The sequence below is a fragment of the Homalodisca vitripennis genome, chromosome 5, assembly GCF_021130785.1.
Source record: "Homalodisca vitripennis isolate AUS2020 chromosome 5, UT_GWSS_2.1, whole genome shotgun sequence".
In the NCBI taxonomy this organism is placed as follows: Eukaryota; Metazoa; Arthropoda; class Insecta; order Hemiptera; family Cicadellidae; genus Homalodisca; species Homalodisca vitripennis.
The window spans coordinates 108,077,839-108,092,179 of NC_060211.1; the positions used below are offsets into that span (position 1 = coordinate 108,077,839).

At 32.1% G+C, this 14,341-nt stretch overlaps 1 protein-coding gene across 2 annotated transcripts in view; it reads right to left on the reverse strand.

Annotated features, from left to right (window-relative positions):
* Positions 1 to 1,171: 1,171 nt before the first annotated feature.
* The window catches only part of LOC124362684 (tyrosine-protein kinase Shark-like), a 66,274-nt gene continuing 53,104 nt past the window's right edge, over positions 1,172 to 14,341 (reverse strand). For both annotated transcript variants that reach the window (XM_046817387.1, XM_046817388.1), the window contains 4 exons: positions 10,416 to 10,574; positions 6,453 to 6,655; positions 4,225 to 4,395; positions 1,172 to 1,414 (listed from right to left, as the gene is read on the reverse strand). In XM_046817387.1, coding sequence (XP_046673343.1) covers positions 1,196 to 1,414; positions 4,225 to 4,395; positions 6,453 to 6,655; positions 10,416 to 10,574 — 752 coding nt within the window. In that variant the 3' untranslated portion in view covers positions 1,172 to 1,195. The remainder of the gene's footprint in view (positions 1,415 to 4,224; positions 4,396 to 6,452; positions 6,656 to 10,415; positions 10,575 to 14,341) is intronic.

The following is a 14,341-nucleotide window of genomic DNA, read 5'->3' on the forward strand; positions in this document are numbered from 1 at the left end:
AACACCCATTGTTCAGGCAGAACATGACCAACATTCTTCTTATGTCTGGTAAACAAGCTCTCGTCTGTTTCAACTATTTTATTGGTACCACCAATTTTCCGAACAATCTTTTTTATAACATACAGTATTCAACACATACCTCCCTCATGTAATTGTTCCAGTCCACTGTTGTGTGAATAGACATTCCCAACTGTCGGCCACACCACTTAACTGAATTTAGTTCCTCACACCATAAAGACATAAAACGCAATGTTGTTACAAAAGGCAACCTACTGTGTTCAAAACCACGTACCGACATGAAACCCCACTTTCTTCTCGCACAGTTTGACACTGCATTTCCAAAAAAGGTATTGTTCACCTAAATACTTTATAGCATAATTTCGTTACAGGCAGCAGACCTCGCGATTGGAAAAAGAACCACAGCTCCTTCTTCTGTAGACGGCAGCTCCCAAATCAGTATTGCGACAACAACGGCAATGTACTGTCACTGCGCGGTATGTGCTAGTGGCTTATCAGGCGTCTGTCAAGCAGTGACAGGCGCCCGCTCTGCGTGTCCACTACCTAGTCTCCTGACCTAGGCTAGGTTGGGTTAGGTTATGTTAATCTATTTAAAAAAACCGACTTTATTTAACTTTGTGAAAATTACATGTCATTATAAAGATTGAATCTTGTTTTCTGCTTTCCAAAAGGAAGCAAAGTTGGTGAGAAGATCATTCTGTCCCTGTCTACTACTTATTATTAAGTAGGTTACACCCCCCCCCCCCCCCACCCCCCCCCCCCCCCACCCCCCCCCCCCCCCACCCCCCCCCCCCCCCACCCCCCCCCCCCCCCACCCCCCCCCCCCCCCACCATTTAATTTTGTTTGTTGTACAATAACTTCAGAAACCTAAATTCAAATAAAACTTTAAACAAATTAGAAATGGTTTTTATTATATTAACACACTGAGACATTTATATTAAGCGTTCTAAGGGTTAATTTTCATACAATAAAAACTAGGCTAGATCATGAGACATACTCTGGGAGAAAAATAATGGGATGTGCCAACAATTAAAAAAATTATAACAAATTTTAAATATTAACATTATTTGAAAAAGTATTTTTCTCATTTAAAAGTTTTGCTCTGGTGTGTAACAATGTTACTATTTGTAATTTATTTCTCTTGAGTGATGCAATTGTAACAGTATACATTTTAGACTAACCTTGATGAGGTGGAATGTACTTGGCAGGAGGGAGAGTTGGAGGTAAGGGGATGTCATCAGCTGACTCTGACTGGGAGGGAGCTATACTCCACTGGCTCAGTTTAGGCCTTGGTTTATTTCTCTCAGGGAGAGGGAGTGTGCTCGTGTGACTCGACGTGTTCTGTAAGCTTCTAGATCTCCGCTGCTTCAGTGGTAGAGTGGAAACTGGGGATAACTAAATAGGAATAAAGTTCAGTGTCAATAAATTATCACTAATCAATATTGAAATGAAAAAAAAAAGAATTTACATATACATCCTACACAATATAAAATACTTAAATTATATACAAATTGTATAAAAGAATATAGGGATTTCAAAAATTTGAAATTTATTGGGGAAAATCATACTAACTTTTTATATTTGATGTTACTTAACAATTTAAAATTAGTTTAAAAATATTTAATTGCTACGTTTTGTGATCTTTAGAACAAGATGAATAAGATTCAAATATATGGATAACATCTTATATAATATACCAAGTTCTTAATAACTTAATAGTAACTGCTAAGTTCGTTGGTTCAAAATTATCATACATAGTATTATCTAATTGTTATGCTCAAACTCTTAGGAAAAACTAATTTTTTCCCCTATGTAACAATATACAGGGTGGCGCATATATCAGTTTCCCAAGAAAAGAAATTTAAAGACGTTATAGGTTAATTGAATAAAACACTTTTAGGCAAGAAAGCAAACTCATTATATGAAACTACTTACATATTACCACACAATGTTATAGCAGTTGTTTGAAATGTCCACCTTGATTTTGTATACACTTCATACGACTGAGAACAGAATCATAAATTTTTGTCAATAAAAGTTAATCATTATTAACAAGTTCAAATGCATTTCTAATTAGGTTTCTGAGTTCATCAAGATTTTGCAGTTTTGAAGCATGCACAGTCTCTTTTATAATACCCCACAGTGAAAAATTACATGAGGTCAGGTCTGGCGAGTGCGTAGGCCAATCAATTGTACCATGGCGACCAATCCATTAATTAAATGTGTTATTTAAAAAAAAATTCTCGAACTTGGATACCAAAATGAGCTTGGGGCACCATCTTGCCAGATGAGCTAATGAATATTGAAAACAGGATTGTTTCTGAGCTCGGGAACTACTAATTCTTACCGCAACTGTAAGTAACTTTCTGAGTTAACAATTCCTTGAAGAAAATAAGGATCAATCAGTGCAGCACTCGAAATACCTCCCCATACTGTAACACCAGGCACATTGAGTTCTGCTTTGGAATCATCCTCGTAAAGTCCTTGCAGTAAAGATGGACGGTATGGCTTAAATTTTAATTGCTTTAACATTCTTTGCAAGCTTCTTCTTCATATTTCTAGCTCAGCAGATGCCTTACGAGTCGATTTACCAGGACTGGCTACAAAAGCTTGAGCAACTGTCTGCAGGTTTTCTTCGTTGCAAATTGATTGTGGACGACCACACTTCGGCATTTAAAACACTTCCTGTGTTTTCAAATTTCTTATTTAACTTCCTCACATACTATTGAGTGAGTGCCGTGACACCTGGATATTTAACATTAAATTCTTCAATTATTATAGCAGTATTTTTATTATGCTTCCACCACAACTGAAGGATGTAAACTTGTTGTTGGGTTGTAAACACATTTTTAAAAACACACACAAACAAATAACAGATGCAAAGAGCGTCACTTTACATTAGCCAATGGAACATACAACAATGAATTTACTCCATGTTTCTGCCAACTTAACATTGTTACCAAACTATCAAAACAAAATATCCCAATTTATTGGGAAACTGACATATGCCCCCTCCTGTGTAGTTCATATTTTTATTGAAAAGTGCCATACAATGATACATTGCATTGCTATTAAATTTTGAAAAGTGCTTTGCAATAATATATTGTTGTAAAATTTTCTTTAGTTTTGTAAATTCTCGGAACGCATGGAAGACCACTGAAGACATGAAGTGATCTGAATACCCTTCAATGAGTGTTTTAAAAAAATATGTGGCCAAAGTAACAAATTTTTCCTGGACTCCTACCATCATTTGAGTACATTATTAATAAATTGATGAACCATCAATACTGTTTAGAAAACTGGAAAAAGTTCTTACAAGCCTGTACAGAGTTGTTTGACAGTAACAATTAATTGGAGATTACCATGTCTTGGTAGTATCACCACAACACCTTGCTGCAGCTCGATGTGAGCCCAACATACTTGATGTGACTCTACTTTAATATTAATTTAAAATTGTTTTTGTTTTGAAAAAAAAAAAAAAAACTACTGCTAATTCAATAATGGCCCAATAGGCCACAAACTAAAGATTTTATTTAGATACATATTTTGAAGTAAAACTATAAAACTGTCTTTTCTAGCTTGGACTTTTTGGAATACTATATGTTACAAGTCCTAATCTCTCAATATCCAACATATTGTTTGTGAAAATTTAATACAAATTGGTTACATTGTAAGAATATTTTATTTTAGACATGACAGTAAATATCTAACGAATAACCTGTTGAAACACTATGGAGGATATTTGCAGCAAACTTATAAGCAGAAAGACACTCAAGTAATTGTATAAAGATATGTTGTAATTGTTAAGCATCGTCTAGATTAGTTTAATACCACTTCAAAATTTGTTCTATTTTTCAACTCAACTTTTAAGAAATCAATCAACCAAAGCAAAATAATTTCAACTTCCATAACTATGTATTAGTTTGAAAACTAAGTATTAGATTACAATTTTGATAAAAAACATATTGCAACGTACTATTACAGTACTACAATACAGAACAAGAATTAATCAATGAAAATTAACGCTAAAGAAGCAAATTTTGTCAAATATTTGTTATTCCAATTCTTTGCTGAATATCAATGGACTCATACTAAAAGAAAATTAAGAAAATATTTAAATGGTTTGAACATAGATTAATTTAGAATTAATTTATAAAATAATAAATACAAAAGTTTTAAAATTAGAATGTAGGACAGATGCTTACTCCATTACGAAGAGATGGTCTAGGGTTGCTGGGCACGGGAGGAGCAGGTCGAGGAGGTTGGGGCCACCTGAGGTTGGTGGGCAGGCCATCTGGCCCCCATATGGTGTAATGTTCAACCAGAGCCTCCAGTGACTCCAGGAGTGGTCCATCATCAATGAAGTAACACTCTCCCTACATGGACATCCACATTCAATATGTTATACTAGTACATACATGGTGAGTGGCAACCAAAGGTCTCAAGAGATTAGGGTATGGTGAGGATTGGATTATTTTCATTTTTAAACAAAATAATAACTTCTAACCACAATACAGCAAAAAACAGTAAATTTTTTATTGACAACCTAAACAAATACAATTGAAAAAGCATTACAAAAGTAAGCAATGTTACGACTATTTACAACTATTTACGACTATTTTATATGCGTTTAAATTTGATTCTTTTCCAGCACCCTTTGAGTGCTGAGGGCCAACTACGAGGCGTATTCACAAAGTAAGTACTATTTCATTCTACTGCCACCATAGCGCTGCAATCGGTATTCCGTGCATGCACACTAGTCGTCCTTGTTCACTGGTTATCGACTCATGCCATTTCAATTGTTCTATGCTGTGTTTTCAGTTTTCTCTGAACGTTAAAAATGTTCCAGACAATTAGTGATCCCGCTGATTGTGAGATCTGTAATAAGATTTTTGAACGCAAGGAGTATGAAACTAACTGAAATTTATCGTCGTTTATGGGGAAGATGTGACGAGTGAAGGAATGGTAAGAAAGTGGGTTAGAATGTTCAATGGCGGTTGAACAAATGTGCATGATGAGAATCGGAGTGGTTGGCCTTCTTGTCGTTACTGATGATGGTAAGGGCAGTTGACGAAAAAATCCAAGACAACAGACGTTTCACTATGACAACGCTATCTGACGATTTCCAACAAATTTCACGCATTCTTTTGTATGAAATTGTTACGGACCACTAAGGTTATCGCAAGCTGTGTTCCCAATGGGTTCCAAAAATGCTCACTAATGTGCACAAAACCAAGAAACTCGGAAGTACTTTGAATTTTCTCAGACGGTACAGTGATGATGGTGAGGTTTTTTTTAAACAAAATTGTGACAGGTAATGAAACTTGGTTCTGTTATGTTACACCAGAATCCAAACAGCAGTCAATGGAGTGGCGACACACGCAATCCCTGAGGAAACAAAAATTCAAGACGACAATGTCTGCACAAAAAACCATGTGTACCTGATACATATGATTGATTTAATTTTGCCTTTTATAATTAATCCATCAGATGTTTTTTTGTTTATGTTTTAAAAATGTGGTTCTGAAAATACAATGTTATGGCAGATTACAGTTTATTTCTTATTTTTATAAGTTTAGTAATTTAACAGTGGCGACGAGGTAAAAAGAAGGAGAAATGACTAAAGAAGAAGAAGAGTTACAAAAACTAAAAAAGCTCGATCTATTATTAAGGGCCAATTTTCAAAGGGCAAAGAGATTACACCAACTCAAGATACAAGTGGAGTTTTGGAACAATTATGGAAAAAGAAAGTTCGCTACTGTACAAAGTTAAAATGGACGATGGAAGTGTTTGGAGGAGGCATGTTGACCAGCTATTGAAATGTGAAGTTTAGGGGGGGAGAATTGATACATATGATTGATTTAATTTTGCCTTTTATAATTAAATCCATCAGATGTTTTTTTTGTTTATGTTTTAAAAATGTGGTTCTGAAAATACAATGTTATGGCAGATTACAGTTTATTTCTTATTTTTATAAGTTTAGTAATTTAACAGTACCGTCTTTTGAGATCGGAAAGGTGTTTTGCTGATTGATTTTATCCCAAGAGGTGAAACCATTAATGCAGCAAGGTACAGTGAAACCTTAAGAAAACTAAAGCGGGCAATTCAAAACAAACAGAGAGGAATGCTTATAAAATCATCTCTACATATATATTTGTTATGAATTATTTGGCTGAAGACTACACAAACACCAATAGAGAGTGCTTGGGATTGAGAGATATAACATGCCATAAATGCTTGGCACTCAAAGGGTTAAATATTATTACATAGTAAGATTTTTAAATATTTACACTTTTTGCTGTGTTATTTTTAATACTTCACAACTCCATAAATCTTATTTTTTGAAGATGTTCATTTTGCATTTCGCAACTATTATACCTTGTAGTAAAATTGGAAGAAATTAATCACTATTACTCTAATTTATTTTACTTACCATCATCTGTATTTGAAAGTTGTATATATGTTGTGAGTAACACATGGTGAGAACATATCCCTTTTTTTGGTCACTGTAACGTACCAAAAATGCACCATCTTGTTTCCCTGCAGTTTTTAACACTGATGTGGCTTCATTTCGATCTAATGTTCCATGGTACCATTCAGACTTGCTGGTGGTTGGCTCTGGTAACTTGTGACTAGCTGGAAAACGAGCACATTATTTTCTACTTAACACTTAGAGTGCTAATCCCGTAATTTTACGGAACAGCGAAACTTCCGAAGAATGCTAATCCCGTAGTTTTACGTGGTTGTCATTTCAATTAGTATTATATTACATTGTCCGTATTTAAACGGGTTTTGCCTACTCTACAATGTTATTTGGGTTTTTAGTAACACAATTCACCGCTAGAAAGCGTCAGATGTATTGAATGAGCTTGATGACAAAGCAACTTCGGTCGCTTTGTTTACGTGCCGCTGACGTGACGTTCGTTGCAGCCGGCAGTCGATGTCGCAATCATGGCTTCTCGCAGCTTGAACGACGTTGCGATCAGTGATGTATTAGATGAAGATAGTTTTATTGGTGTAGATAGTATTTTTGACGATTCTGACATCGATCCTGATTTAATGGAAGAAGATTAGACACATACTTCAGGTAAGAATAAGTCTATTTATAACATAAACATCAGTCTAAAAGTTTGGTTATGTTATTGTTTTCGTGAATCAAACTATAATTTGTATTATAATAAATTAACTTTATTCAACTAATATTCTATTCATATGAATAAAATGAAAATATATTCATATTTTACATAGTATATTATTATGTTACAGATGCTGAAAACAGTGCTGACAGCGAAAGTGATGCCAACGCATCAATATGACGGCATAGTTTTTTGTCAAAAAAACTACTAAACATAAAAACATGATTTGTATTATTCAAAGGACAGTTTATATTTGTAAATGGGTCATTGTAAATAAATGTATATATGCTTAGTTTAGTTTGTTAGATAAAAAAACTGTCTCAAAAAATAATTTTTTTTCCTGAAATATATGTTTTTCAAAAACATTTTTTATGTGTAGTTTTTTTAAAAAACCACTAACAATCTCACATTAAAAGAAAGACGAAAGTAAGCTGAATTAAGGCATGTAAGTATTTTTTTCATACCTTAAATACTTTTTTTAAATAAATTTTTGAAAACCACCAAAAACGCCCAGCATTCTACAGAGTTACATGTCATTTAGGGCCAGCACTCAAAGTGTTAAATACCTCAATTAATAAGATTCTTGTTCTCACTATCTAAGCAATAAATTATCACAAATTTTGAAGATATAATGTATAATAATTAATTTATTAAATATGTACTATGTGAATAATTGTGAGTTCTTATTTTCTATTTGTACTCTGATTGTTGTATATAATAAGATTTTAAACATTAAAAATGCTTATTTAGAAGTCAATTCAGACACTGTCCTTACGCTAATGCAAATATTCTTGTGCAAAAAACCATGGAATTGACTGTTTTGTGACCTAAAGACACAACAATAAAATAAATGTATAATAAAAAGATATTCAGTTCTGCCAGCTACAATTTTTAAGCCTTGATAATATTTAAATTTAACCCCGGAAGTAGCCATCATTTCCCCATAATAGCAGACACTTTTTGTAATTTTGTAAATGTTTAAGATTTTAATCACTGCTCATCTATTTTTATAGATACAGACATTTTAAATATATCAGTGTTTTTACAAATACATGCAGTTTACAACAAAATAATTGAATATTTAATCATTTGAATTTTACTTTATAAAATAAATTAAAAAAACATAAAAGGCAGTAAAATAATAATATTTCTCAAGTGTATAACACCATGACAGACAATTTAAAATTTATTAACTCATAAATCATAAAAAAATATTTTAGTAAAATAAGTTTGTTGGTACTTTCTAATAATAAAATCTCTCATTGCGTTATGTAATGACAGTTTGGATTCTATTGGATGAACTAAGTTTTTTACTAAAATGTAAATATGCGTAGAAGAAAAAAAATATTTGTAGAAGTTTATGTTATACAGCATTTTTTCTATGGCATCTTTTTTATTTTTACAAAAGTAAAAACTGCAAAATATAGACCTAACCTTTTTTAGGTAATTTTGTTTTCAATCAAATATTATTTATAGCCTGAATTCAAAGCACATTTATATAAGTTTACAAAACTGTATAACAATGTATTTTTATTTTTACTATTTTCAAAGTGAGTAGTTTGAAGCACACTTTTTTTTATTAATTCACCCAGTTTAATTCACTGGGCAATGGTTCATGCAAGTCAGATAAAACTTCACTTATATCTACCAAACTACCAATGTCTTCTGATTAACTACCCAATACATTCCTAATGCCACTACTATTAAAATCAACACTCATTGTGAAATGTACGATAAATTATTTACTCAACAATAAAAATATTTTGCCTATAAGAACATAGGCCAACCAGCAGTTCTACAAAAACTCAATCAATTCACTTAAACCATACACAATCTTCCATATTTTTCACTTAACTAATTTATAAAATACTACACAAACGTTTATTTATACCCACTAAACAATGAAAAATTTAAATACACAAATAAATAGCAAAACAATACACTAGTATTGGCAATTGTGTAATAACAACTGAGAAATCGCTATGGCACCCAGACGATGCCTAAATTATTATCTACTAGCTGAGTCGATGATTGCGCAACAGAACAATAATAAAATACTAGTCAACCTTTACAGTGACAATACTGTTGGTTAGAAAAGTTCTTCTTTGTTTTAAAATGATTTTCACAACTTCCGGACAACAGTAAAGTAAAAAAAATAATAATCTTTAATAAAGCTATTTTTGACGCACTAGGCATTTTGGGATTTTACAAAACATAACTTTTCAAACAACTATTGTATTAACATTATTTCCTTACTGGCTATTGCAATGATGTTTCTGAAAGCCAAGAATACATCCTTTTCAATAACGACACACACGATTGTGTTATACGGTTTGACAGAATACAGCGTGTTCGGAAATTAAGTGAACAAATTGCACTGAAATGTAAACGTCCAAGTTTAAAATGTTTTAATGACAAATTTAACTGATAGCATGATGACAAAACACTATAGCATGTTTTATAGTATATTGTGAAGCCTTGGATCTTTATCTTTAAATTTACATATATTTTAGTTAAAACAAAGTAAAGTAGACTTGCTGTGAGAGATCATAGTACAACATAGTTAATGGGTCAGAAATAGCTTGGAGCCGTTTGAAAATGTAGTTAATGCGTTGATAATCGCTTAAAGCCAATTGCAGGGTTAAAATGTCTTTAATTTATTTTTTTAACTACTTGACTTTTTGGGCAATTCTCTTTTTTTATTAGCATGACCTATATGCTGTTTCCAATTTGTCATAGTACATCGCTATTCGTTTATATTGCTATTACACTTTCCTATAGCCTTAGCACAGTGTTCATTTACTCAGATCATATACCTTCACTGAGACAGGAGTCACTACGAGACTTTAGGACAGTGGGTGTAGTCATGAGGTGCGGACACCGCACTCAACGTGTTAAGTCAATTAAACAAGGGTAAGATTACTAGCATGACCAAAGTCCTATAAACATTGAGATTTTTCTGTAAGAAGCTGAGCTAATGAAGTAAACTCAGATTCAAGTTATCCGCAAAACAGCTCTCTTCAACTTGTTTCTTCATACTATTTGGCAGTGTTATTAAACGTATGTGTATTATTGTATGATTCCAGGATTTCTTCACTTACTCAAAATATCAGGTGGCAGATTTATTACCATTTAGAGATTTTGTCTTTCATAAACAAAAATGTTATCTGGATTCTTGAAATGTTTTGAAATTTATGAATTGAATATTATTCTGTGTAAAGTGCTAAAGTGAATAGAAAATTATAAGAAGTGTAACTCACAAAGAAGTTGTGCCAAGGACTCGAAACCATTCTGAAGTGCGAGATCATATGGTGTTTGGTTGGCAGCAGTTCTTGGCAGTAGGGGAGCCTTCATAGACAGCAACGCCTGCACTACTTCCTTGTGTCCTCTGCTAGCAGCTTCATGTAGAGGCACACACCCTGCATCAAATCACTCAATACTTAGATTTTTACATAAAAAACATGAACACTGAATTTTATATATTTATTTTTATGCTACTATGAAATGACAATTAAGACTGCATTCTTAGTCTGCCAATATATTTTATTTCATATGCAGCAAAGAAAATGTATCTAGAAAATTTAACAGTGTGCAAAGAATGTTCTTTAAGTAAGCACAATTTTGAAATACCACCATTATATTATGCTGTGATCAACATATACCTGTACTATTTACATGCATCTGTTAGAAGCCACAACCAAAATTATAGAAACAGTTAACTGAGTATATATTTATGTTTAAAATTACTGCTGATTGAGAATCCCACCAATTGAATCAAATTTCTGCTATGATTCATTTCTTAGTTAGCTGAGCACTAACGAGCCCGATCACTCGAGGGACTGAACAAATTTCATTAAGGTCTGTGTCTATTTATCTGTCTTCAGAATGAACAGACAGATACCATATAGCACATGATATACCATATAGCACATGATATACCATATAGCACATAATATACCATATAGCACATGATATACCATATAGCACATGATATACCATATTATTTTAATCTGTATAAAATATTAAAACATTGTATTATAACAAATCATTGTACATACTTGACTAAAAATATTGCATGATAATTGTTTGAAATTTATCAAAAAGCTTTATTTCTATATAAGCAGCATTGGGTTCGATGATGGAGCGTCACTCCATGAAGTTTGGCTGAGAATCAGCAAATATTTTTACATTGATCTTATCGTTATCCAAGATGGCAACGAAATTTTAAACAATCTGAGCAGCCTAATGTCATGAGCTATAGAATTGATACGTTACATGCAACCTCAACTAAGTCTGTTATGCAATAGATAGTGTGGCATACTTATATGTATCAAACAATCAGTATTAAATGTGACAAGCTAAGAAAAACATGAACTAACAACAACATAAGGTTGTGTGTTTATTTAGTGGAAATTGGATCTCAGTTTAATATTAAAATCCTGAAACATTATGGCCTTGCCATCAAGTCATTGTTTTTCAGATAGTTATGAGACCATAAACATAAACCTGAAGACATCTTGTTTTTTTTTTTTATTAGCTTTACATATGCTTTATGTAGCATTGTAATGATACAATGAGACAATTTTGAGTTACCAGTTATTTTTTAGCTATATACACTTATTTGCATGTTTAAAAGAGTACATGCAGCAATTTGCTCATACATTCCACATAGTCTAAACGATACAGCAAACTGTATCAGTACATTTAACATGCTTTATTGGGACAGTTTTATTTATAGATAATTTTTAATAGTATATTCTGAGACACTGTTAGCCAAACTAATCACGTGATTTTTTTTGAGAAATTTCTAATTTAATAAAAATAAACAAAGTAAGCTTGAGAGCAAATTTCCTTCACGTGACCTCTCGCATCCAGCAAACAGGTGCGACGACCTCTCACGTGTTAACTGCAACAATAATAATTCAAACTGCTCACAACCTTGCTAATAAAAACAATGATTAAATAATTTATTTCCATAGTAATACAAATCTATCAGTTTAAATTTAAAATTAAAATAGACAACATTCTTCAGTTTACTGGTAATACTGAAATTTTGAGATCAAATTATGCATTACTTTGTATTTAATTATAGATTAGTATCAATTACACGATAAGGCATCTATCAACAAAAAAGTTAGTATATTACTATGCCAAACAAATAAGTGAGTTTCAGAAAATTACTGTTAAAATAGAAATACCTTGTGATCAGTAATTGTGATGCTAAATAATATCTACAGTTGCTAGTGTGAAATTCCAGGAATGCAGTGTTAGTCCTACATCATGAACAGTGAAGAACAACCAAATATTTCTGGTTCCAAGTGTGAAATGCCAAGAATTAAATTTCAGTCCAATACCAAAAGTGGAGAACATGCATTAGTGCTTCCTAGTGCAAAATGCTGGATTTGAAATTTTAGTCCAACTTCACCTATAGTGAGACAAAACAAAATTTTTTGTGGTTCCTGGTGTGAAATGCCAGGAATTAAATTTTAGTTCAACACCAAAAAGTGAAGAAACCCAAATATTTGTGGTTCCTATTGTGGAATGCCGGGAATGAAATTCTATCCAAATCATCATTAATGAAGAACAACCAAATGTTTGTGGTCCCTGGTGAGAAATGCCAGGCATGAAGTTTTGGTCCAATATCAACAGTTGAAAACAACCAAATGTCTGTGGTTTCTAGTGTGAAATAAGGTAAAAATCTTTAGTCCAAGATTATCAACAATGGAGTACAACCAATTTTCACAGTTCCTGATCTGACAATAAATATTATTCAGTTTGTATGACTTTCCCCCTGTGACCTTCACAACTTTGAAGGCAGATTTGGGGAAATAAACCTGTCAATTCAATAATAATTGTGAAGCTGGATCATCCAAAATCTCTCAAGTATTACATTTGTCTACATTGGAAATATGTACAATAATTGAAGGAAGAGCTCTTCTTATTGAAAAACAAATTCTTTTCTTTAAAAGAAACATACAATTCTCCAATAAAAAATTATCGGAGAGTTGTGTGTTCCGTTAAAAAAAAGTACAATAATATTTATTTAAAATGTTTTATTAACCACTTAGGCTATTTATTTAATATTAACCTAATCTTTCCTACAAAATGTAATCCATGATAAGATTGTAGTGAAGTACTGAATAGAAAATAAAATATTTTTGGCTTATGAAGTTCTTGTATCTTAAGCAAACTGCAATTCAGTTTTTTAAAGAAGTAAGAAAATGACTCTAAGAAAATAAACTATTAGTATAATTTTCTATTATTTCACAAAAGAAAACTCACAATTATCCAATAATTAGTGTATTTTTCACGAGGCCTTTCGACATCGAAGATGCCATCATCAGGTGTGAATCAACAATTTAAAAACAAATATCAGCTGAGTAAAACTATCAACATTTATATGGTTAAAATTAAAATAAAATGAAATAAATATTAGTATATGTATAAAAGTTTGGGTCAAAAAGAGAATTTAGTTATATTTTAAGGAATGGTGAATTTTGAATCGGTCCAAAATCATTGTTTAAAATTGTATCTTTGTGTTTTGTTATGTACAATGTTTCATATGCGTCGAGTTCTTCTTGTTTGTGGACTTCTTTTAATAATGTAAAGTTTTTAAATGTGTGGTTTGTTTCAAAAGCATGTTTGGCGATAGCAGATTTATCAGTTTGTCCATATTTATAATATCTTTCGTGTTCTTTAAATCTTTTTTTAATAGTTCTTTTTGTTTGGCCAATATAAATTTTATCACAATCTTCACAGTTAATTTTGTAAATGCCACTTTTATTTTCATCTAAAATTTTATCTCTAGGATTTCCAATTAGGTTATTTATCTTATATGGTGTGTAAAATGTTATGTTTATGTCTTGATGTTTTCTAAATACTTTTTTAATTTCTTTATAAAATGGACCATAACTCATGGATTGCCAGTTTCGTTTTTCTTTTTGTTCACTTTTTAAAGTTGTCTTCGATGTTTTTGATAAATTCTTCTTTTGTTTCTTTAATAAACTGTCAATTATTTAGTTGAGTATCCATTGAAAGCTGCTATACTTTTTATGTTTATTATTTCCTTCATGTATTCATCGTGTTTTAAAGGTGTTGTAAGTAATCTATTAATCATTGTGTGGAAAGCAGCTCTTTTTTGGGAGGGTGGATGGTTCGAATCGTGTGGTATGTATCTGTTGTTGCA